This window comes from Pezoporus flaviventris, unplaced genomic scaffold (assembly GCF_033815535.1).
Source record: "Pezoporus flaviventris isolate CSIRO_AGI_PZ_B2104156 unplaced genomic scaffold, CSIRO_AGI_Pfla_v1 ptg000213l, whole genome shotgun sequence".
Taxonomy (NCBI): domain Eukaryota; kingdom Metazoa; phylum Chordata; class Aves; order Psittaciformes; family Psittacidae; genus Pezoporus; species Pezoporus flaviventris.
Window position 1 is genome coordinate 13,777,380 of NW_026892761.1, and position 25,371 is coordinate 13,802,750.

General features: G+C 42.4%; 1 protein-coding gene across 11 annotated transcripts in view; it reads left to right on the forward strand.

The window, feature by feature from the left end:
- PTPRT (protein tyrosine phosphatase receptor type T) overlaps positions 1–25,371 on the forward strand; it is a 469,312-nt gene that overhangs the window by 188,046 nt on the left and 255,895 nt on the right. For all 11 annotated transcript variants that reach the window (XM_061441416.1, XM_061441421.1, XM_061441417.1 and 8 more), the window contains exons 4-6: positions 1,045–1,126; positions 4,564–4,679; positions 7,215–7,389. In XM_061441416.1, coding sequence (XP_061297400.1) covers positions 1,045–1,126; positions 4,564–4,679; positions 7,215–7,389 — 373 coding nt within the window. The remainder of the gene's footprint in view (positions 1–1,044; positions 1,127–4,563; positions 4,680–7,214; positions 7,390–25,371) is intronic.

Sequence of the window (25,371 nt, forward strand, 5' to 3'; positions counted from 1 at the left end):
TCTATCCTCTTTCAGTTTAAAACCATTGCCTCTTGTCCTGTCACTGGTCACCAGAGGGGAGCTCAGCGCTTCCCTTCACTGCCCCCTCTGAATAAGGTGTAGGCTGTGATTATATGTCCTAATGTCCTTTAATTGTTGGTCAAACTGTGCATATTTAGTGCTGTTTTCTCCTGAACTTTTGGTTAGCTTATTTGGCAGTAGTTAATGATCATTTGTTTAGGTTTTACTAACTGCTGACTCTGGGATAGCTTGTGTATTTTTGGTAACAGGGTAATTCAGGGCAGTTTTCCAGGTAAAATCACAAAGCCATAGGGAAGAATGAGATTTTGGTTCATGTGTAATTTACTATCTGTCTATTCAGACACAAATTAGTGGAACACTTTCATTGCCCAGCTACATACACAATATAGAAATTGCTACTTAGTGTACCATTAATGTAGAGAAATACTACATGTGGGTTTTATGAATATTCATTCTCAGACTGTGTTAGTTCAAGCCATGAAAGGTAGAAACATCTTTGTTGTATCTGTGAGAATCCTATTTCATCCCAGTAACTGAAACTCAGGATCAGCAGTTGCTCATGATTTGCTTTCCAGTACTGAAGTGGTATGTGTGCCAAATGAAGATGTTCTCCGGGAGGATCCATTCAGCGGTTTTGACTCAATTGGAGTACATGTACAGCATTCTCCAGCATTCCTAGGCATACTAAGAACAAGGTGATTATCCACCTAATGTTCTTGGACTGGTGCTTAAAGTAAATGTAGGTGTGGATATACACAGTCTATTTTTTCTCTTCCAAATGCAAGAAGCACATAGTTGCATAGTTGTCTCTAATCCTAATGAATGTTGCTCTAACTTTTTACTTTTCATATCAAACAGATTTCCAGTCTTTGGTATGCCTGTACAGACTGTATTGCCTGGTATCCCTTCGTTATTCCTGATGAAATGCCTTGAATGACTCAAACACTGGAATAAGAGCAGAACTGGTGATTGGCCATGTGTAATTGTTCTTCTTAAGAAAATTTTTCTTGTTTTGTGTTTCAGGTGATATTTGAGTCTGTCTCTTTGAAAGGACACCCAGGGTACATAGCTGTGGATGAAGTCAGAGTTCTCGCCCATCCATGCAGTGAGCACTCTTTGTTTTTCTAACCATATTGGTGTGTTATTACCAAGCTTTACAGTCTAAAGGAGTGATTTACCCAGTTTGGTCAGCACTAAAATGTCATCTTGCATCCCTCTGAGGCACCTAAAGACAATCAGCTTTGTATAATTATCTAACTTAGCAAGTTGTGCAAGAGACAAATGTGCTCTCAGGCTATAGCTAGCGCCAGGCCATCTGTGGAAGTCTTTTTTCCTCTCTTGTTATGAGAACATAAAACTGATTGTTTTATTATTTCTGAATCATATTGCTCTAGAAAACAATTTGAAAAGCTTCTGATGATACCCTGTGTGGGTAACTTCAGGAACAAATAGTTTCAGTATCTCCTTGGTAAAGGGCATATCCTAAGGGTCTCTTAATAAAGGTTAAACCCAGTCAGCCCATAAAGATATTATAACTAAATCTCAGTCAGACAATACACTTGCACAGGAGTAGAAACTAAAGCAGGTTCATTATTATGTTCAAAAATATTAATGCCATGTTTCCCCTACTGCAGCCATAATAATACACTTAGATTTATGTTTTTTTTTCTATTTAAAGAACCTTGAGCCTCAGTCTTGAGTCTGAACTTGTTTGGTTTCTTTGTGCATCTACAGTGTGGCTTGAGGACTTTGTGTGTTTGTTTTGTGGATGTTATATCCAGTTTCTTCTAAAGATTTGTTTTAACAGCCACTCTCACTGGGTCACAGTTTTAGTCAGTCCATGACAGCTGCTCACACAAAAATTCATGGATCATGTCGATGGAGTGAAATCAACCGATTTTCTTGCAATGAGGATTTCAGAGAACAGCTGCCACTCAATGTGACAGATACGGTTCTGCTCAAGTTTAACAGGACATTCCTGATAACTGCAGTATGGTTAATTGCTGCTTAACTGAATTATATTTGTATTTACCATGTGCTCATTGCTCAGGCCTTTGGGTGCACTTACTTCATTAAGAAATACTTAGAATCTGTATGAGCCAGATGTTGCTGATAATGGCAGCATCCAGACAGATCCCCTGAATGGTCTGTGTGTTTTCCACAGCCTGTTGGGTGATGACCTCTAGCAGCCTTCCAGTGTCTGAAGAGGGGCTATAGGGATGCTGGGGAGTGACTCTTCATTAGGGACTGTAGTAACAGGACAAGGGGTAACAGGTTAAAACTTAAACAGGGGAAGTTTAGATTGGATATAAGGAAGAAGTTCTTTACTGTAAGGGTGTTGAGGCACTGGAATGGGTTGCCCAGGGAGGTTGTGAATGCTCCATCCATGGCAGTGTTCAAGGGCAGGTTGGACAGAGCCTTGGGTGGCATGGTTTAATGGGAGGTGTCCCTGCCCATGGCAGGGGGGTTGGAACTGGATGATCTTAAGGTCCTTTCCAACCCTAAATATTCTATGATTCTATAACCAATCCCTTCACTGAGAGGCAGGCCAGTGTGGGGCAGAGCCTGGACAAAGTTTGGGATTTAAAACCAGAGACAGGATGCTCTGTTACACCCCTGCTTGATTTAACTGAAGCATTCAAACTGGTTTTAAATCCATTTCTCCAAGTATATGCACTCTTAAAAATTAAGTGCATTCTTAGTGACTCAAACCGGAAGTGATTCAAACAGTTAGCTACTCCGTTTTGAATTGGTTTGCAACCTGCAGCATACAGTACCCAGTACAAGCTGCAAGGTCTTTGTAAATGCTTTTCCTGTCTGATTGCCATCATTGCTTTTGTGCTGAGCAATGACAGCCACCAGTGTAAATATCACCAGAGTGTGTTCTGTTGACTTGTACAAGCTTTTCCCCTCATACTTGTTTTGCAATTGTTTGAACTCAAGCCATGGGGACCATGGTACTCCTGATGACCCTGGTGGTTACTGAAATTACTGGTGTTATTCATTTCTGCTTTACCTTGAGAGATGACAGCACAGCAGGCAGACCTAAGTAGCAGCAAAACCACAAGGAAGTGCCCCTAATGACACAGTAATGGAGACAAATAAGTATTTCACTGGTCTTGCCTTTTTTTTCTGTCCTGGGAAGAAATGCAGTGCAGTATTGATTCTCATGAGGCTAAATCACAGTGACTGTATGTGCAGTCACAGACCAGCCCTATGCTCTGGTCGAGGAGTCTGAGGTTCATGTGGCTGCATTCACCCACTCCAAACAGCTCCATATGTGGAGCTGGCTTGTATCTGCCCACACAAGACTAGCAGAAAGTGCTAGTATTAGCCTGCAAATACCATGTAGTACTTTCTGTCACCCAGAGGTAGTGTTCCAGTAAGCTTTGGTGCCAATTGCTGATCCCCAGAGAGCACGATGGTACAGTCACTATCTTTCAGGAGGTGTCAGCAAGCTGAGCATGTGGTGAATGGGATAGAGAAACTAGATATAGACATCTGGCGTAGCGTATTGGTGTGTGTTCTCTGTTCATGTTTCTGTAGTACACAAATACTTCTGTGTCAAGCTTACACACAGACACAGATGCCCAAATCCTTCTGAAGCTGTTTGGAAATAGACAAATATGGGTTAGCATCCTCTGAAGTGATTGAATTGGTGTCTGGTCCTACTAGAAATGCAAAGATGAAGTTAAAAATCTCTGTCCTTTGGAGTCTCTTGAGGCTTCAGTGTGTCCTGCTCAATGGTTCCAGATGGTGCCCAGACTTTCTTCTGAAGCCCTGGAGGAACTAAGTTCATTTAAAAGTGTCAGATTCATTATTGAAAGCTTTTTTGTTTTCTTCTGTGTTAATATACAGAGGTGAATGAGCCTGGTATTTAGTCAAAAAGAGTCTCCTCTGCTCTGGTAGCTTTGTGAACAGATGTGCTTTTAATTTTAATATCAGTGGTTTAATATTGAATTAATACTGAATTTAGTATCAGAAAAACTCGGATATCCACGATGTTAAACTAATGCAGGGATTCAATACTGTCAGATGAAAATTTCATTTAATACCTGATTTGGTATTAATGACACATTATTATTCTAAAGGTCTAGGATGTATTTGATAGTCAATAAAATTAAAAGGAAAAAAGACCCTTGGGAAAACTGGCTTTGGGTCAGTTGTGCTTGACAAGCTCAGGAGCGTTTGAGGGCTTTTTTGACCTTTTTAGAAACATAACTTTCTGAAGAAAAGAAATTACTCAATTACTCTTTATAGCAAGCACTGAGAGATTGTGCTGATGCCCATGAACTTGTGATTTGATCTCAGTCTGCATTTTTAGCTGTGCTAGAGCTCTCTATGGTCCCTCAGGCCATCCTCTGTCGGGTCCATCATCCCCAGCACTCTGCAGTGAGCAGTTAAACATTGAAGGACAGCTTTATTTTACAAAATCTTTTTGTCCAGGGTAGTCCTTAGTGCTTTGCTGAGTGTTTGTATCTGTTGGTGTGACACAGCCCACCACTGCCTTGCTCTACCCTTGCAATACTTCTCTTTTGTTAGGAAAAGCACCTCATTTCCTCCGGCTGCAGAACGTGGAGGTGAACGTGGGACAGAATGCGACGTTCCAGTGCATTGCTGGGGGGAAGTGGTCGCAGCATGACAAGCTCTGGCTTCAGGTAATGTGCCTTTTTGGGGGTTTTTGGTTTGTTGGTTTGATTTTGGTTTGTTTCTTTTTCCAAGTAGAATAAGTCAATGGAGAAAGACTGGGTGGTGGGGCAAAATCTTCTCATCGGGGTCTTTTGAGAACTGCCTTGAACTGCTTCTAGGTGAGAGTTTAAGGTGACAAAGTACAGAATTGTGATAGAGAGGATGGGGAAAATGCCCAGTGACAGCAAAAGTTAGGATTCAAATGAATGCTGATGTACCTGTAAGGAGGTCATAAAGCAGAAGAGAGAGAACAAGTGGAATAGTTCTTCACTTCTGCTTTATTATGCAATCTTCTTTCCTCTCACTCTCCAAAAACATCCTCAGCCCAGAGTCAGTGACAAAATGTCAAGAAGGAAACCTACTCTTAAATTCTGAGATTGCTCCCTGGCTGGTGAAACCAGGCAAAACCATTTTGCAGCCACTGTTTTTCTTCCTCCCAGTTTGTCTCAGCTGCATTGTGCGCAGATTGTTCCTTTTAGTCCCTCACTAAAAGGCCAAACCATTCCCTTTCTTGATATCTGTACTTTCACCCTGCTGGTTGGACTTCAAAGCCTGGGTCCTGCTATTCAGGTGGGTGTAGAAACAATTTTAAGAACTCATTTTCAGTTCTAGAGTTAGAAACGGGGCATACATCAAACTGAAATTGTGGAGTGCATGTTTCCTAGCGAAGGAAAAAATTACTTCTTCTGCCCTTTGTTGTCATCTGTGAATCCCAACATTGCACTATACACAGTGCTCTTGTAGAAGCTTTTAAAGTAACTGAGCTCTTTACTGCTTCTAAACTTAGAGAGTCATGGAATGGTTTGTGTTGGGACCTTAAATTTCATCCAGTCCCAACCCCTGCCACGGGCAGGGACCCCTTCCACTAGAGCAGCTTGCTCCAAGCCCCTGTGTCCAACCTGGCCTTGAACACTGCCAGGGATGGGGCAGCCACAGCTTCTCTGGGCACCCTGTGCCAGCGCCTCAGCACCCTCACAGGGAAGAGCTTCTCCCTAGAGCTCATCTCAGTCTCCCCTCTGGCAGGTTAAAGCCATTCCACCATGTCCTGTCACTTCTGTGCTGTTAAACACCTAACATCCCAAACAAGTCAAGAGGAGTCTCTTGCTGGATGTACTGTACATGTACATAAATGTGTGCCAACTTAAGTCATCACCAGATTTTATTCTCAGCTTGGCCTGATGTGACTGATGTCTGACAACCCGATCTTTGTGACGTCAGAGGCAGCCTGGAATGGCCTTCATCATGGTCTCTGTGGCATGTGTAGTCAAAGAAGTGAGAGCTTTTTCTCAAGCGTTTTTATTGTCTTCAGATGTTTTAATAAACGTGAAAAATAACAATTTCAGATGTAGCTGAAAGGCTGGGGGAGGAATCAGTTTACCTAATCACGAGAACGGAAATTCCTGTTGGGAAAAGGCTTGAGCTGGAGAGGAAAGCAGTTGGCATTATGTAAAAAGGTCTTGACAGGCACTTTAAGTGTACTCTTGTCGCAGCTGTTCTCCTAAAAGTTCCATTTTAATCTGAAGTTTATTAACCTGTGGTGTACTTTTAGCAGCCACTGACATATATTTTTGGCTTATTCTTGATCCTTTTTTGCATTCTTTCAGTGAAATCTTTCTGCATTATGTCTAGATATGTGTAAAAACATTTCTGACCTGAAGCAGTGCCTTTTACTGTGAGAAACAGGGTCTTGGGAGGAATTTGTTATTGTTGCTGCTGGAAACTTGTTTTCCATTCTCCAAAATTGAAACATTTAATGAAAATGGCATTGGAAACATCCCCAAAAACTCATTACTGGGAATTGGCAAAGCAGCATTGTGTGCTTCTTTGAAACTCCTAATAAACTAGGCCAGCTGAGCAAGTTTAGGTATTTTTCATGTGAAGAGTTTCTGTTTCTTTCTAGTTGTTCATCTGTCCTTTTTTCCAGTTGGGAAAATGTAGGCTGGCATTGGCAGAGAGGAGTATTGGGGAAGGTTGGACATAAAAGGATGTCTGCTCATCCAGCCAGTTTCTTTGAATTGGTCCAGAGTCAAAGTTTTACATCTGAAAATGCCAAGTTTATGAAATCTGGTCATTTGTAGCATTTTCCCAGGTGTACACAAGCCATTCAGTAGTTGTCTTTTCATATCCTAGCCAGGCTTCTAAATACACTGAGTACAATTGCACAGTCTGAGCTCGCTCTCTCTAGCCTTTCAGTAAATATAATGCATTAAATGCCCAAATATTACACAATCCCAGCCTGGTTTATGTTGGAGGGGACCTTAAATCTCATCCAGTTCCAACCCCTGCCATGGGCAGGGACACCTTCCCGTAGAGCAGCTTGCTCCAGTTCGTGTCCAACCTGGCCTTGAACACTGCCAGGGATGGGGCAGCCACAGCTTCTCTGGGCACCCTGTGCCAGCGCCTCAGCACCCTCACATGGAAGAAGGGTAATAAAGAATGAATAGCACATGGGTGCGTGATCTGGGTGTCTTCATGACTTGCATTATCTTTGTCTGCCTTTGCAGCAGTGGAATGGAAGGGACACAGCACTGATGGTCACTCGAGTGGTCAACCACAGGCGCTTTTCTGCCACGGTGAGCGTGGCTGACACCTCCCAGCGCAGCATCAGCAAGTACCGCTGCGTCATTCGCTCCGACGGCGGATCTGGAGTTTCCAATTATGCAGAATTAATAGTCAAAGGTAGGTTGCATTAAACCAGCCAGTTTATGCAAGATGAGTATTTTCTCCTAGATGGCAACTCTGTAGAAACCTGACAGCCTATTGGACCGTCTTCTTTCATTCATATTTAATTTAGGTGAGAAAAAAGGGTAAAAGTGACATGAATTTCAATCATTTTATCAAAAGGAATGTTTGAATTGGAGCTATGTCTGGATACAGCCCTCTTTGTAAGCTTTTGGAGTAGTGCATGGTAATTACGGATACTTTTACTGTAGTCAGCTAACAGTTTGGCTGTCAGTCAGCTTCATCTGCCTGCCTTCACAATACTTTATCAGGCATAAATCATCTTGTGATGGAGTATTGCACGTCAGAAGAGCCTGCTCAGGGCTGCTGAGAGTAAATGCTGGGATTGACTCTGCTGATGTCCTGAAGTACACAGTAGAACATCAGTAATTCTTCAAGGATACTAGGGGCTTACCTTTGTTATGTACTGTGATTCAAGAACTGATACTGTGCCTGACACATGCCAGATGTGTCTTAATCCTGCCTTTATGTGGCATGTGGTGAAGTCTGTTCACTGAGCTACTTTTCTCTTTTCTGATGAACCCTGAGCTGCATCATGGGGACATTCAATGACTCCTAGGTGGAAAGATCAGAAGGTGGCTCCAGAGACATAATGTGTTTAGGGTGGGCATGATATGAAGTTAGAGGAAGTGTGGGATTGCTCATAGTATAATTTCATTGATCTGTATGTTTGACTTCTGTGTGCAAATAGAGGGCTGCTGCAAAAATGAGATCATTTTTGTTCACTGTCCTGCTTCCTGCCAACTTACTCTCTCATGTGTTGGTCAGTATGTTGATGCTTTTACAATGCCTTGAATTTTGTTGAAGAGTGTTGTGTGGTGCAGTTATTCAGACCACACAGATCACACTTCTATTATATGCCAAGTGCTTTTAATTCCCACTTGGTAATCTTGCATCTTGTTCAAATCTGAATGAATTAATTCATGCTTAGAATGGGACTGAGTTGCCAGGAATAGCATATCTAGTGTTGTATCATAGCTAAAGAGAGGGAAGGCAGTCTTCCAGAGCAGCCAAATATCAGCATATGCAAAGTTGAGTAGGTGCCCAGCCCTTTCATGTTCATTGATATAAGAAGGGAAAAATCCCAGAAAGATAAGTTAGAACCATGAATGGTTGGATGCCCACCAGGAGAGACATTGCTGGATTACTTGGGCAGGCACCCAGTTACAAGAAACGTTAGGAGGGTGATTCAGTTATGGGAAGGTGCATCCTCCTTTCCTGGCTCTGTGTAGGAAGCAGGTAAGGTTGGGTGGCTCAGTGAAGGTTAGTTTGCTGCAGCACTGTGACATGCTGGGGTTGCACAGATGAGTGCTTCCAGAGCCTGACACTGATTTTAGTGGGGATAATAGCAAATCTGTAATGCAGGCACATAGGCTGAGCTGAAAACAAACTGGAATTGTTTAATTCTGAAGAGATGTTTATTGAATTACAATCATGTACTTGGGTATACATCAAATTAGGCTGTAATTGAAGTTTCGCTCAACTGAGAGTCCTGCCCCTAACCCGCTAAATCCAAGCTAATACTCAGCCTCTCATGTGCTTTTTCTCGTGATCAGCTGAACATCAAACCAAAGGGAGTTTCTTCAGCAGAGGTTAAGGTTTAAAAGTGTATCTGTGGATCTTTTTAATTTAAAGATCTGTTTGCTTCCCTGTGTGTACAATGTTTTATGGTAGTATTGAGAAAGGAAAGATTAATTTATGTTGCTCTGTATTGAATAATAAGATTTGGTAGACACAGAAAGAGAAGTTTTGCTTTGAAATGCACATACTGCTTCACCCTAAGTTGGAACAACAGAAACATATTTCAGCAAATGATCAGTTGAATTGAAAAATGATCAACGAAATGAAACATCCACTTGCCGCCCCCCCTTTCCCACCCCCAAGTCCTCCCCTTACATGTGTGTGTGAACGTCTTCACTAAGGACAGTATCTTACTGTCAAGTAATTATTGAAGGCCTTATACTAAAGATCATCACTATATTAGTTTCAAATCATTACAGTCTGTGTGGTGGCAGGAGATACATTGGTAGTGCTGTGAGAACGCTGTTCTATAGACAGCTATTTGCTGTGTATGCTAATACCTTCCTGCTTCCTGGCTCTGTTGCAAGGTTTGTATGAATGACAATACATTCATTCTGCTCTTTGCACTAGAATCGTAATAGTCAAGCCAGAGAAACCTATCATTTCCATCTGTACACTTTGCCATCCTTTGGTGCTCCAGTGGAAGTAGGTCTTCTCTATTTGTTATCTCTCACCATTGCACATATAGCAATTTAAGCCAATTTTGTGCTGGGTAGTTTTCCACAAACCCTGCGGGTCTGATTCTCACTGCACTGATCACATGTGAATGGGAAGCTGCTTCTCTGTAATTTTCTTTTAAGTAAAAGCTGCGTGGCACTTGCTCACAATGTGAACTAAATGTAGGGCTTGCTTGTGTAAAATTGTTTAAAATACTGTGGAAATTGGCTGGAGTCTTACTATTTAAGGTCTCTATTAGTGATGGTGTCTTTCTAGATGCCTGTCACATTAGGTAAGGCTGTGAATGACATTTTGAACTCTGTGTGTGTGTAGCAGGTTTGTTTGCAATTCTTTGTTTGGTTTTTTTTTGTCCTGATTCCTTTCAGATATTCTGGATGCCTAAATCAATGATAGAATCCCACAGTGGTTTAGGCTGGGAGGACCTTAAAGTTCATCCAACGCCCTGAGACTGGGGTGTTGATGTGAAGAGCAGACACTGCACTGCAGTTCTCCTCTTTTGCTGTCAAGGTGGCTGGAAGTCTGAGTCCATTCCTTGCCTTGGAAGCACTTAGGAGATAAGTTTAGCTGTGGTCTATGTGTCTTTTAGATTTTACTGTTTCAAACTACTTTTTCTAGCCTGCATTAATAAATTCAGATGGGAATTTTCCTACCTTCCAGCTACTTACCAGACTCATCTGGATCATGGAAGATGCAGTGTAGATTTGAGTTCATCTGCCTGAGTAATGCCCATTAATCAAAGTCCTCAAGGTTATCACCTTGTGAACAGGAGAAAGGCTCTTGCTCGTGCTGCCCTCAGTCTCAGAAGCTGTGACAACGAGGGTTCCCCTGGGGCTGCCTGCTGCCTCCTTCCCTGTTCTTCCAGCTTACACAGGTAGATTCAGTCTGCAGAGTTTACATGTCCATGAGAATCTATGTACAGGTTTGATAAAGCATGCAATGATGCTGCTCTTCTGAACACCACCCCAACACAGAAGGTGGGGGGGGGAGTGTTTGTGTGCCTGTGAGCCATTTAGGAAGGTTGTGCTGCCTTTGGAATTACTGAACAAGGGAGAACGGCTTTGTGATTGTGGGGTGTCTGGAAAAGCCACTTACAGTCTGTTACTTCTGTGCAGTCTCAGTGGTGGAGGCAATGCAATGCTCCCTTCCTTGGTGCTCGCATCTGGCTGGGATTTACTCAGTCTTGTCATTGCTGTGTTTAATTGCTTGGTTCAGTGAGTTGCTTTACCTTAGTTTTGATCATTAGGTGAGGGTGTGAGAAAAGTGATAGCAAAGAGATTACAAGCACTCCTCCACTCTTACAAGAGCTTGAACTCCTCTTTCTCTTCTTTCAGTCCAACTTAGCATCTTTCTGTGAAGTGGACTGGGGGGATAGGAAGACAAAGCCCATGTTTCATAGACGTCAGTAGTTAGTATGAGCCATATATGTTCCTTCCAAAGGAAACATTTCCTTCTCCTTCCGTTTAACCTCTATAATAGAACTGGCAAATGAAACCATTTCCCTGAGAACCGATTAATGTCTACTGTAGAGATTGGATCCTGCTTTCAGAATAACACAAAGTATCATGCAGGGGTGCTCCAGCACAGGGCAGAAATTAGAATAAGCACATCTAGGAAGAATCCCAGCTACAGCTGGGATAAGGGGAAGTTCACAAATGCGTATTGACAATTCACTCTATATATTTGTTCCAACTTTTTAGATCTCTTCCTTCAGTAGCATTTCTGTTTCTGTGTAACACAAGCAGGGAGGATTGGCTTAAACTTCATCTTGGAAGTTCCAAGTAGCCACTTGGGAAATTATGATGACTCTCCTATCACACCACTGAGTTGTTTCAGGAATTTCTTGACAGATTGATGCTGTCCATCATTTGTGGGGCTTTGTTTTGGATTTCTTTGTCTGGTTTTTCTTCCTGAGACAAATGTTAGTCCAAGAGTTCTGGTTTTATCCTGACTGAAATTTCATTTGAGACTGGTAGAGAAATAGGCATGGGATGGATTTGCTTGGACTTGGTTTTAATGTGTAGATTTCTAAGAATGATGTTGCTGATGTTATATTGACTAAATACAAGATATAAATACAATAATAAACAGAGAAAGATTAAGGAACAATCTTTCTGAAGCAGAAGGGACTTGAGTAAACACCCTTCAGTTTTCCAAGGATGAAGAGTGTTATGGGAAGCTGTTTCTTCCTTCCTTGTTTGTGGAATTGTCCCCAGCCTCTATGATGCACAGTGGATACCAGCTGTTGCTGTGGCTTGGTGAGCAGACAGCTCATGTCGGGAGTGGTTCTGAGTGGAAGTCATGGGGAAAGAGTCCTCACTGCTCCTAGAGAAAGCTCTAGTAGCTAATAGTAGTGAGAAAGTACCTGATGGTTCTTTCTTTTTCTCTCTCTCAACACTCTAAGAAATAGCTTCTCCTTATTACATGAAGCTGTAAGTAACTTGGTGAAAGATTTGTTTTTTAAATTTATCTTTGATTGCAGTTACTTGAACTGTGCAACTGCAGGATTCCCTGTGGGGAGAAAGGAGCTTCTTGTTGCTTTGGTTAGTAACTGTCTTTTGTACTTCATCTGTCATGGTTCTTCTTCTCCCCATTCAAAGGGAACAGAGGGAATCTCCAAAGAACAAACAGTGACAGAAGAAGCAGCACTGCAGGAGTAGGTCTTCTCTTTCCCTTAGACTCTCTCTGCTTCCCTTGACTTCTCAGTGACTTGATCTTGCAGGGCAGACCTCTATAGAAGAGCCTGGTTCTGTTATCTGCAGTTCTGAGGTGCCTTATCAGAGAATATAAAGGAGAAAAAAGGCATCCAAGTCTAAACAAGCTGACTTGTGAAAGCGTTCCCAGTCCTGTGAAGGTAAAAATGCTTCAATAATTTATGTTAGATTTTGGTCTTCAGGTAAAATATGAACCCCAATTTAGGAGAAATAGTATTATTTACTGGTGTGTATTCCAGTACAGCACCATCCCTATTGACTTCCTATTCTACAGAAAGCTCCCAACAAATACTGCGGCTGGTGGGAGCTGGGATGCTGCAAACCCGAATGGATCTGTTTCAGCCTACTTGGCAATACACTCATATTTAGAAGGTATGGACAAGATAATTTCACATATTTCATGCTGCTTTCCATCCTGCAGCAGTAACATGACTCTCCAGTGTATTGCTACTGGGTGTGGAGTGTTAGCAGTCAGCTCCAGTTCTGGGTTTCAATGCTGGAGGCTTCCATTGAGCTGTAGTACCCATGTGTCAGGATGGAGTGTTGCAGCTATCACTTCTCATGTGTTTATTTTGAAAGGAAGGGGGGAGTAGCAGTTACTTGGCTACTATTACTCCTCTTCCCTGTTGCTTTGTAGCATGCTTGCCAAGTGTAAACAAAATATAGAGCTAATTCTTGATGCCATTTTTTCTCCAACCTATGCTGCTGTGGCCAGTGGGGTGTGTTCCTGCTAGATGATCCCTATGGTTTATGTCCTGTAGTCTCAAGTCTTAGCCTTTCCAGTGTCTAGTTAAAATGAGCAAGAAGGTTTAAGGCAACTACACAGAAACTGATTCAGGACCGTTGATACTCAGAAAAGAGCATCAAATGTGAAGGTAAAGCCCCAATGCCTTTGTAAACTGGAAACTTTCTTGCAGTGGGTAGGTTGGTAACTCAGATGTGCCGTTGTAAAAGGTGTCTGGCAGCTTTCCCTTGTTTGTTGTTTCTTTTTAATGTACAAATTTTCATGCAAGTTGATTTCTGATGATGCTTATGTGACATTACACTGCACAATGACAATTCTTTGCTTATGCCTTAGCTAAAGATTTAGCAGAAAAAATGAGTCACATTCAGTGCTAACTCTTCTGTTCATCCTTCTTCTGCCTAATTATAGGTAAGTTATTAACGGGCTTCTTCTGGAAAACAGAAACTAAAGCTGTCCTTATCCACTCTGTGGTTAAAATCCTGTTACATGCTTTTAATTCAAGAGAAGTCCCTTAAAGTATCATCTGTCACCATACCTGGATGTTGGTGAGGAGTGTGCTTTGATTTAGGTTTACTTGGGCACCTGTGAGATATATTTGTTGGATATGAGCTGTTACCTCAGCAGGAAGGGTACCCTTTTCATATCAAATTATTGCTTCTGTTGCAGTGGAAAAAAGCAACCTAAAAAACGTGGGGCTTTACTTAAGTGAAATGCAGAGATGCGTCATAAAATCAGAGTGGTTTGGTTTGGAAGGGACCTTAAAGCTCATCCAGCTCCAATCCCTGCCACGGGCAGGGACACCTTCCACTAGAGCAGCTTGCTCCAAGCCCCTGTGTCCAACCTGGCCTTGAACACTGCCAGGGATGGGGCAGCCACAGCTTCTCTGGGCAACCTGTGCCAGCGCCTCAGCACCCTCCCAGGGAAGAGCTTCTGCCTAAGAGCTCATCTCGGTCTCCCCTCTGGCAGGTTAAAGCCATTCCCCTTGGCCTGTCCCTACAGGCCCTTATCAGAAGTCCCTTCCAACCCAAATAATTCTGTGATTTTCTGACACAGGCTGTTAAAAGCAATATATTGGTTCCTTACCTTACCTTGGTTTATTTTACTTAGTTTTTCTCCCTTTGTACCTCTTAAATCATCCTGGATTGTGTTGAGGTCTAACACTTTCTTCAAAGATCTCTATGTCTATACTCAGCTTCCTCACGGACTTCCAGGTCTGTGTGTTACATACACCCTTCTACTACCTCTTCTTTTATTATGCCACTTGCATACGCCGCAGCTGATCTACTATATGGGCCCTTGTTAAACTCTTCTGCTGGGTTTGGAGATTGGCATTTACAAGCTGAAGCTCTAATACTAAGGTAAAGAAGGTTGCAGATTTTGGAGGAAAGACTGAGGGAGCTTTGCAAGCACTGAATGGTTGAGTTCTGAGCTAAGGATGTTCATATTATGGCAGCTTCAGAATGTTTTGAGCTTCAAAGCTTGGAAATGACAAAAATCCTTTGTTAGGGTGGTGAATGGAGGCTGTTCTGCGCACTTGTGTTGGGTGTTCAGATGAATGGGGTTTTTAAAGTTTGCATAGCATTTACCTCTGAATGATGGATCTGAACTGCTTTGCTTTCAAAGCCAGTATAACTGAACTCCAGGGAGAAGCTGGGTTTTGGTTATGTTTGCGTTTGTCCTGTCTGAATGAAGAGATTAAAGAGTGTGTTTCTGTGTTAAGGAAAGAATGATCACTTTGAAGTTAGTTCCCCGCTCAACTGTGAGAGTATTTGAGGCAAGAAAACAGGCAAAATTGAGGTTTGAAGTGAGATTCTGTAGTCCTTCTCCATCTCTACCCATTCAAATAATGCTTCATTTTTTGAGCACATAATTTCCCAGCATCCATTCTAACTGTAAGATGATGAAATACAGTTCTTACAGAATCACCACCCTGTAATCTGTTGTGCTGTTTTTCAGCTTTGATCTGATGTGTTAATCGTCTGCCATGTGCTGGGACACTAGATCAGATCCCATTCTCACTGTTAGCCCTGTGCAGCTGTGACTTTTAAAGTGTGCTTCAGATGTAAGGAGCAGAATCCTGCTGAGCAGCAGTCAAACAGGGTGATGATTACAGCAAACTCTGCAACTATTTTAATAATTAGACTATCAATTTCAGAAGAAAGAAGACATAGTGTGACATTTACTGGCTCTGTACAGTCCACGCTGCCTGCTGAATGCGATGCTAGAACATCTTCCAGGTGAACCTCGTAAAACTCTGGCTTGGCTTTGTTTGTAGAATCCCAGCCTGGTTTGTGTTGGAAGGGACCTTAAAGCTCATCCAGCTCCAACCCCTGCCACGGACAGGGACCCCTTCCACTAGAGCAGCTTGCTCCAAGCCCCTGTGTCCAACCTGCCCTTGAACACTGCCAGGGATGGGGCAGCCACAGCTTCTCTGGGCACCCTGTGCCAGCGCCTCAGCACCCTCCCAGGGAAGAGCTTCTGCCTAAGAGCTCATCTCAGTCTCCCCTCTGGCAGGTTCAAGCCATTCCCCTTGGCCTGTCCCTACATCCCTTGTCCCAAGCCCCTCTCCAGCTTTCCTGCAGCCCCTTTAGGCACTGGAGCTGCTCTGTGGTCTCCCCTTCAGGAGCCTTCTCTTCTCCAGGCTGCCCCAGCCCAGCTCTCTCAGCCTTATTCATAGATCTCTCCTAGTGTTGCTAATTTTTCTTGCTTTCCTTTTATTACTATGAGTGATTCCAGCTGCAGCACTGCACTCTGCTTTGCTGCACAAATACGTAAACACCCCTCTCTGAAGAAGTTATTCCAGTCCTCTTTCTTTTTTGCCATCTTTTTCTCCAATGTATCTCTTGCCTTTCTCTCAGCAGGAAACTTTCCGTCAGTGCTTGTTTGTATGTGAGGCAGATGCAAATAGCTGCAAGACTTGGTGTCTCTCTCTTTGGATCCTATAAATCAGTCTTTGCATATGCTTTACAGTCCTATTTATTAGCCTGCAGCTAATACAGAATTACATGACAGACTACAACTTACAGTGTTTGTTCCCTCAGCAGGATACAGACACAAATTAAAATGGAGGAGGTTTGGATTGCTTCCTTCCTTATTTTCCTCCTTTCTTTCCTTCATGTTATGGCAAATCCGTCTTTTGTTGCTACTGCTGAGGATTTGACTGACCCTCCGAACACTACTGATCATATGCTATTGGCTTTTGAGTAGCAGCATGGTATTATTAAGTCTTCTGGCCCATGTTGCTCACTAAATAATGATTTGTCGGTATTTTCCATGATTTTGAGGCTGAAACTCAAACTGTCATCAGTTCTGTTCTTGCTCTTATATGGTTTTCTACCACCTCCCTCTACTTAACCTTACCTCTGTTACAGACCTTTGCTCTGCATGGTGAGTCCCACAACTCCTTTACTTCTGTTTGCCTTGTGCCAAGCATACAGCACCTTAAGGATGACCAGGAATTTTGGTACTTTTGTTTTCTAATAGAATCATAGTTTGGGTTGGAAGGGACCTCCAAAGCTCATCTAGTCCAACCCCCCTGCAGTGAGCAGGGACATCTTCAAAGAGACCAGGTTACCCATTGGTTTGGCCACCCAGAGCTGTGTCTTAGCTTGTCGGAAGTTTTATGGTTATTGTTGTAGTCACAAACCCATACATTCTTGAGAACTGAAATCTTGTAGCAGAGGTATTTTGCATCAATTTCTATACATGTAACTCTGAGACATCCCAAGTGCAGTACTGTGTGAGTGATTCCTTTCAAGATTTAAAATGGGGATGTTCACTTGATGCCAATAGTAAATACTGTGATCTCTGAGAATACACCTCAAACTCTGCAAGCTTGAGTCTTGATGAAGTAAATGGCCTTGGACAAATGAGCATTCTGCTTATTTTCTGCTGCCTGCTAAGGGAGGACAGGGCTACGTTGGAGCTGTAGGGATGGGGTGGCACATGTTGAGGCAGACAGGGCTTAGCTCCACTATGTAGAATTGAATTGCACACTGACAGTAATTGGGAAAAATACATTTTTTGTCTTCAAGATAAAACCTTTTCACCATATTCATGGTCCTCTCCAAAGCTGTGCCAATTGGATATGATTTAGCGTTAGTTAACACAGCATTTAGTCAAGGCATCTGAGGAAACTCAGTCTGTTACAGAATTATCCTCAAATTCACTGTAATTCCTTTTAATGTTGTTGTCTTGGAATCACAGCCCTGTTCTAGTCTTTGCAGTAAGATTATTGGTATTTCCTGAGCAAAAAGGGAATGTTAATACTCTTCATGAAAGCTGGGATAGTTTCAGTAGGAACTAGGATGTTCTGTCTTCCAAGATTTACTTTTAGAAGGGAGGATGTGAATTTTCTGCATGACTCAGCCCCAGGTACAGGAGTTCTATACTCATAAGGAACTTTTATTCTTTTACATATATCTCATCTCACTTAGAGCTGTAGTGACAGAAAGAAAAAATGTTTCATCTAATTTGACCTTTTGCAATATACAAGCCATAGACTTTCCAAGTCATTCCTGCATCAGGAGCAATAAAGGAGCAGAATTTTCAAGAGAGGTTGATCACGATTTAAAGTTTTTAAACTATAGAAGATCTCAACAATTTTAGGTGAGTTCTGATGATCTTCAGTGCTTAATGTCTAGCTTATTCCAGGCAAATGTTTACAGCTTTTACATCTAACAGATATTAAGTCTTTCTGCTAAGTATAATAAATCTTAAAGTATTGAATATTTTGTTGCTGTGTAGAAACTTGTGTTGACCATGGTCTTGGCTTTGATATTTGGTTAACTTAGATCGGTGTTGTCAGTATCTTTGCAGTGTCCCCTGTCCTGTTGAAGCTCTGCTGCCACCTCTGGGGAAGTATCTCATATCTCTCAGCCTGGCTCCAGAGCAGAGCTGCTCCAGCCATCGAAGCATCTCCGTGGCCTCCTCTGGCCTTGCTGCAGCAGCTCCACGTCCTTCTTGTGCTGTTGCCCCAGAGCTGGATCAGGACTGCAGGGGGGGTCTCCCCAGAGCACAGCAACAGGGGAGAATCCCCTCCCTGAGCTGCTGCTTATGCTCTGGGGATGTGGCAGGAGGTGACTTTTCCAGATTTTATTGGGATTTTAGCAATAGCTTTCCAGAATTCCTCGTGTTTCTCTCTGTCTTTGTGTGCTTTAACCCTGCTAGGAATAAAGCATGGATATATTTTGGGAGCACTGGCAAGCAGTCTGTCATCAGCAGGTAAGTGAACAGCAGTTTGGCCATAATGGAAAATGAAGTGCATATGCTTCTGGAATAAATGAGACTCAGGCCTTGTTTGGTGCTGGCTCTCCCCACTTTGCCTGTTTTGCAGGAGGATTGTGTGATAGTTTCAATCTTTCCCAATTTCCTGCAGGCTCTGGAATGCTTTTTGTGGAAATACCAAGGCCTATCAGGCATCATTACTGCTATCACAGTAAGCAGCACACCACACAGCGTACACCAACCTGTAACATTTATTACTGCCTCAAAATGCATTTTCTGAGAAAAGCAAAAGAATTGGTCTTTCAGTGTAATACTTTAGAGACTCTCATAAGGAACAGCCTAAATCAAGAAGTGTGTTTCAAGGCTGAGCTTTAAACTGAAAATAAGCAGAAATACTGCCCAGGAGAGGTGAAAGATGGAGGGGGAGTGTTGTGATCTGCAGGGGATTCTGAAACTATGGGTCATAAAAACCTGATGTAAAAAGGTCAGTATTGAATGGAGGAGAAAGATTCACCTGGTTTCCTTATGACTTCACAGTTTAGCAGACCCTTGCAGTGTGTCTGCCAATGGCATCTGGGACATTAGATTACAAGGGGGATGATAATACTATTGCACTTCATATGGGAGGTGGCACATTTATGGCACAAATCCTGAAGATGCTTCAGCCAACATGGGGGGGAATTTTTGGAAGGAAGTCACAGGGAAGAGCAATACCTTCCTGCTGAGCACAGACATAAAGGGGGTCTGTGTTCACTGAATGATCAGACTAATGGTGTGAAGGTTGTATGAGAACATTCCCCTCTCCAAACCCATACCAGGGGGTGACTGGAGCACAAACATGTAGGTAAACCTTAATGAAGGCCCACAGTAAAGTAAAAGGCTTCCATTGTTAACTATTTAGTGTAACACTGTGGGGTGTAAGATAGACAGAACCCAGCCTTGGAAAACTTTGGGTTTATATGAGCATTTCAGATGCTCCTTGCTCACTATAGCAGTTAATGGCTGGGTTTTTACATCTAAAATTTACTGGTGCTTAGCAAAGGTCTGTTTCTATCAATTAAGTTTTATTCTTGCTGCTCAAACCTCAGTAAATTGGCAGCTTAGCTTTCTCTGGTTTGAATTTTCACCTGAACATTTCAGATACATGGACCTACAGCCTCACTTTAAATGTGAGGCTTTTCTCTGTGGCTTACAGTGCTCCTTCCAGTTAGGGAAGAGAGAACCTCCCTGGGTGTAGGTAGAAGATGGCCAAATGGAGTGAAATAGTGGAGGAAAGAACCGAACAGATGTATTTACTTGAAAAAGCCAACGTGGTGCTCAGTAGCCAGGCTGGCATATGAATTGGCATATGCACAGTGTGGAGGGGCTGTGACCTCTGAAGGCGTGCTAAACACACCAGAATATTTTTCTATGGTGTACTCGTATGATTTGCTTAACTCTATAAAGTCTAAGCAGCCTCAGTAGCATATTTACTCAGGGACAGCTGAACTAGGAGCCTGAACTGTTTGGAGTGAGGCTTGTTTGGCAGAGGATTGTGTCTCTGCTTCAGAAGCTCTGCAGCAGTAATAAATGACAGGGATGGGTGTGTTTTCTCTGAGATGTCAGCAGGAAAAGATGAATGATGTAGAGGCAAGTGCATCAGCAATGGACTTGCTTTTCTTACCTCAGTGAGGCTGCCAGGAACTACAGGGAAATGTATTCTCTGACGCAAGGGATGGTCTGAAGATCATGTGAGGGTATGAAGCAATGATCTTCTGAAGCTTAATACTGTGCAGCTTTTCAGGCATTTTAGTTGAAAATTGTTTCAAGTGGGTTGTGTGCGCTAAATCAGCAACCTTCAGCATTTGCTTCATTTGCTTGGAGCAAGCTGCTCTAGTGGAAGGTGTCTGTGGCCATAGCAGGGATTTGGAACTGAATGAGCTTTAAGGTCCTTTCCAACACTAATCATTCTGTGGTTCTACGCTGTACCACCTGTTTGTATAAACAGAAAAGGGAGTTTGTCTATCGCAGATCAAACCATTGTACATGTTTGTGTCAGCTCTTCCGTTTTTGTACCCACCCATTCCTTCTTTCTCATCGGCTGCTCTCCAGGGCAGCATTTCCAGTGCCAGGCCGTGATGTTTTGCTGCAGGTGAGGTGATGATTTTCCTTACATCAATCACAATTTTGGCAGTAAGATCAACCAAATGACCCTCTGGTTTCTGCAGCATGTGTTTATCCTGTTTCCAGTTTGAACAAAGGAAAATACAGTAGGTAATATTGGAAGAAGTGAATGGAGAAAATAACTGGTAATTGGCCAGTAGACACTCAAGTTGCTAGGGTTATACCCAAACGGTAGAGCTTTAGTACAATTACAGTGTTGCAGTTCCTTGTATGTGATTTATGAAAGGAGAAGAGGAAAGCCAGTTAATTGCAAAACAAGGAATGCTGTATACACAACAGTTCCTCCATTAAGCCAGCATTGCTTGTGCATTGCTAAGCAGAATGTGGTGTTACATACCTACAAGTTACAGGCTCTAATGTGCTCTTTTTCTCACCGTTGAGCAAACTAATATTCCAGGCACTCATATCACAAGTGGAGAGTAAAAAGAAGTTCAGCTTGTTACAGGATGTGTGAGATACTGTTTGTAACCATGGGGAGCAATAAGTGAACTTTTATGATCAAACTATAATTCAGAAGTGCTTTGTGACAAAATGTATTTGAGTAACAAAAAAAAAATGGAACAAACTTCAAAACTATATATCTTGTCCCATTGACCACTGCAGACCCCATCGTGATTTGCTCATCTCAGAAGTTCCTTTTAGGTTAAAAGCCATCTGTACCTGCCAGATGTGGCCTGTATTATCCAGGCTGGCCAGAGGAGCTGTGTCCTTGGACAGGAACAGAACTCTTAGCTCTTCTCTTCTGCTCTTGTCTCCCCAGGCATTACTTGGTGGTTATTAAAAAAGACACAGCTAGATTTTTATGTAGTTTTGGGTTTAACTGTGTTTTTTGGATTCTTGGCATTCCATGCTTGGCCTGGGCAGTGGCTTTGATTACAGATATTCCTCAAAAATTGCTTCACTCTCACAGCAGTACATGCACTGCATCTCAAGAACCTCCTGTCCAGTACTTTAAGGCTTCTTAAAGGGGAAAGTCATTCTACATGCACAATAAAGTCTATATTGACTAGACTTTTGTAAATAGATGGAGAGAGGAGACAAACTAAAGGCAGTAATTCTGGTGGCTGTTGGAATTATTGGAAGCTTTCGAGCAGAAGTTTGGTTGTTTAGAACATATGACATCAGCCTGCCAAAGCTGAGCCTAAACTTGAGCAGTCCAGGTTTTGCAGAGCTTTTCTCAGTTAGTGCTCTAAGCGACTGAGGCACTTGCTGTCTGAGGCCCTTTCATTAGACCACTAAGGTGAACACTCAAAATAGCTGTACTAGACATCACTTACTGTGCATATTGTTTCTTGGTATTCCTAAAGTGGCTGTAGCTTTATGCCCTGGTGAACTTAAAATATTCTTATGTAGTTAATAGAGTCATCCTGGAGTACAAGCACCAGTTCAGCTGTTGCCATGCACTGTCACACACATTAAAGCATTTACTGTACTGCAAATCCAAGCCTATATTTGTTAACATTAGTGAAAAACTGGACCCAGGGGACTTCACATGCTGTGTAACTCAATGACTGTGATTAGGGCCCTGAGCCAATGGCATAAAATGTGGCAAAGATAACTTACATGGTTTGAGCTATTATTTCAGGTATCTGTTAAATGAGTCGTCACATACCTTAGTAGGGTCTGCAGCCTGCTTTTCCTTATAGATTGTGTTCTGTTCCTGTTTGGAACCATCACTTTGAGAGAGTATAAAAATAATCTTCAGTAAAATCCTACTGGGTTCCATCATCAGGAAAATTAACAACTGCAAAGTTAATTAGAGTAATAAAATGGTAAAGGATGAGGCCTTGTTAATATTGCATGAAATGCATATCCAAGATGAAAACCAAACCAGAATTTGGTAGGTATGTGCATTTGTGTCCTAAAGGGTTGCCATTAAATCCATGCACGTTGCTCCAATCTGAGCTGGTAAGCCAGTGTAGGAGGTAGAGACATGGACTCTGAATACACTGCTTGGCTCCCCTCCACCCCATGATAGTAGGAAAATTCATTGTTTTCATTTGTGGTTCATTTGCACTGAGGGTTGTTTCAGGATGAGACCTTGATGGATGTCAGAAGACTTGATGGGAGCTTCCAGAATTCAGTTGGCAGTGGTCATCTTCCACCTCCCATGGGAGCGTTGTGCATCCCTAGCTCAGTGCAGGACTATCCGTGCACTTAAATAAACCCCTTCCTGCATTCTTTTGCACATCCATCAGAACCAGAGCTTCTCACGTTACTCCTTCTTCTTCTCCTGCATCACTCCTCTTGTGCCCAGGTCTTCCTGCTTCACTTTTGCGTTGGTCCTATTGCTATATCCAGGCCAGGAAACAGGTATCTAATGTGCACTCTGGGTGTAGGCTTGGAGCTGGGAGTCCTTGATGCCCTTAGGAAGGAATAACTCTGGATCTTCATGTAGTCACACAAGCAACTGTATGAAGGAAAACCAAGTTCCTCTCCTATCCCCAGCTACAACTCTTGCAAAAGCTGTTATATTTTTACCAAATTCAGTTCCACCACTGTTTCTGTGGAGTGAGATTGCTAATAGGAGACATTTTCTAGGTGAATATTGCTGCTTGTTGAAGTCACAATATTGCCAAGCCACAGGCTAATGCTACTGGCATGAAAGGAAGTTTGAGTTCTCCAGCCTTTCCAAATGAAAGGCAAGCAGGCCATTACACAGTGCCTTAAATCTGAAATTCCCATCAGTTCCAACCAATTAGTATTTTACTTATTCATTGGAAAGAGGGAGTTCAAATTTAATTAGTCTACAACAGCCTTTCCTGTTCTTTAAAGACACCCTTAGGGGGATGCTGCTTTCACCCAGGTTAAAGCTAGTTAATTTTGTATGCAGTCAGGTTGAATGTTGTAGCATGGTTTATTTTAGTGCAAGACACTTCAGTGGATGGAACCAACTTCTTGAAAACAGCTTTTTCTTTGTGGATTTTTGAAGGAAAAGAAAGTGCAGTAAATACCACTGCCATCTGCTTCATTTAGGAAGTTTGGGGCTGTGAATGGCCTTGCAGAAGCTGAAAAGCCTGCACAGATTTATCTTTTCTTTAGTAGTTAAAAATGAGTAATTTTAGAATTTGCGTTGAATTTTTCGTGGATTTGATTGCATTGAACCAGATGTTGTTTTTTTCTCGGAGAGCCTGCACCAAATCAATGTGTGCATGTGATGTATGCTCTGAGAAAATACATGGCTAGCAAATTCTGAGGGCCTGATGTAGAGATCTGAAGATGCAGTGTCTCACACTTTTCACAGCATTGAAGTAAGTACAGAAATAGCTGCAATCCTGGCACACTACCTGTGATGAATGAGCTTGTTTGTCCAAGCAGATTTCCTTTGTATAATGCACAGTTTTGCTTCTGTCCATTCCCTTACCTGGTGTAATCACTCTGAAAGCAAACCAGCTTTGATTCCGGAAAGTCTTTTCCTCCCTGAGGTAGTGTTCATCACTGTTGTGTGCCATGTGAATGGAGCAGAAGCCATGTATTGACGACAGCAAGTGAAACTTCTGCATGGGTTAGAAGCTGCTGATACAGTAATGATTGCTTTTATGTATCTAGAAACAGTGTGTTCCTCTAAAGGATTGCTGATTTCATTTTAAACAGGGAACAGAAATATCTGACTCACTCTCTGATATGTCTGCTGGCCTTCTATAGAGAATGCCTCTGCTTCAGTATTCAAGGCATCTAAAAGTGCTTATTCACTTGCCACTTTGCTTTTTAATAACTAAAGGGTTTCTGAATAAGTACCATCAAACAAATTAGTACAGAGCATAAACATCTATTGTATTATGCCTGATAAAGAAGTACCCTGTTATCCCACTCTGATTCAACCTCCCTTTCTTTTGTTGATAAATGTCTTCTGAGGAGTCTGTGCTAGCAGGCCTGCTTGACCTCTCTGATCTTCTGTACCAAACTGACATGTAGCACTGCTTTGGGAGACCATTTTAGTTCTTATTCCATGTGGTGGATTACATAAGCATCACTGAGCTTCTGAGACATTTCGGGAATTTCCTGTGAATGAACCTTAAGTATTCTGTGTATCTCTCAAGAGCTGCAGTTCCTGTTGGGTGCCGTTAGTTGCTACATTTGGATTTGCATTCTCCCTTTGGAGCCTACCAGTATCACTGTTTGGCACTGTGGACTGACCTTCTCTTTGTATTCATGGTGCATCTCCAGGCATCGTTCCTCTGAGCAGCATCTATTGGCTCTCTGGAAATCTTGGACAAATATTCTGCACTGTTCCCTCTACAGTTCGTCTGCTTTGGCTTCTTATCTCAGGACTTATTTCTTATCAACTCTTGTCTCCTAAAGTCTCTTGCTGTATTTCCTGAGCTTCCTTCCACTTGTTAATGTGAAGAACTTGCTTGTGGGTGGTCTGGAGTAGTTTTACAGTAGATGCTGTTAAGCAGTTGGTGAACAACTAAAGCCAGCAGGTTGGGTTATAGTGGTGATGATTTGCTTTTCCTCTTGATCTGTTGCTGGGTGAGGCTGGCAGCATGTGTAAACCCTGCTGAAGCCAGTGGCGATAGCCTGAGCCCTGCTGGCTCCCTGATCCAGGTTGTGCCTTGATTCTGATTTCTCGTCTTCTGCCTGCTAAGATATAAGCCCCTAGAGCTTCCTATCCACTGGGCAGCATCACCCATGCTTTTGTCCCTGTGGTTGTACTTAATGTCATCAACCTGGGTGGCTGTGTATTGGCTGGTCATGCCATCTTTTTAATCCATACTTGTGATCTGATGAGTTTGGAAATAGATAGAGAAAGCCATCCCTTTTGATTAAAGCTATACACGTCTGTTAAATGTGTATGAAATAATGCTGTTTTGG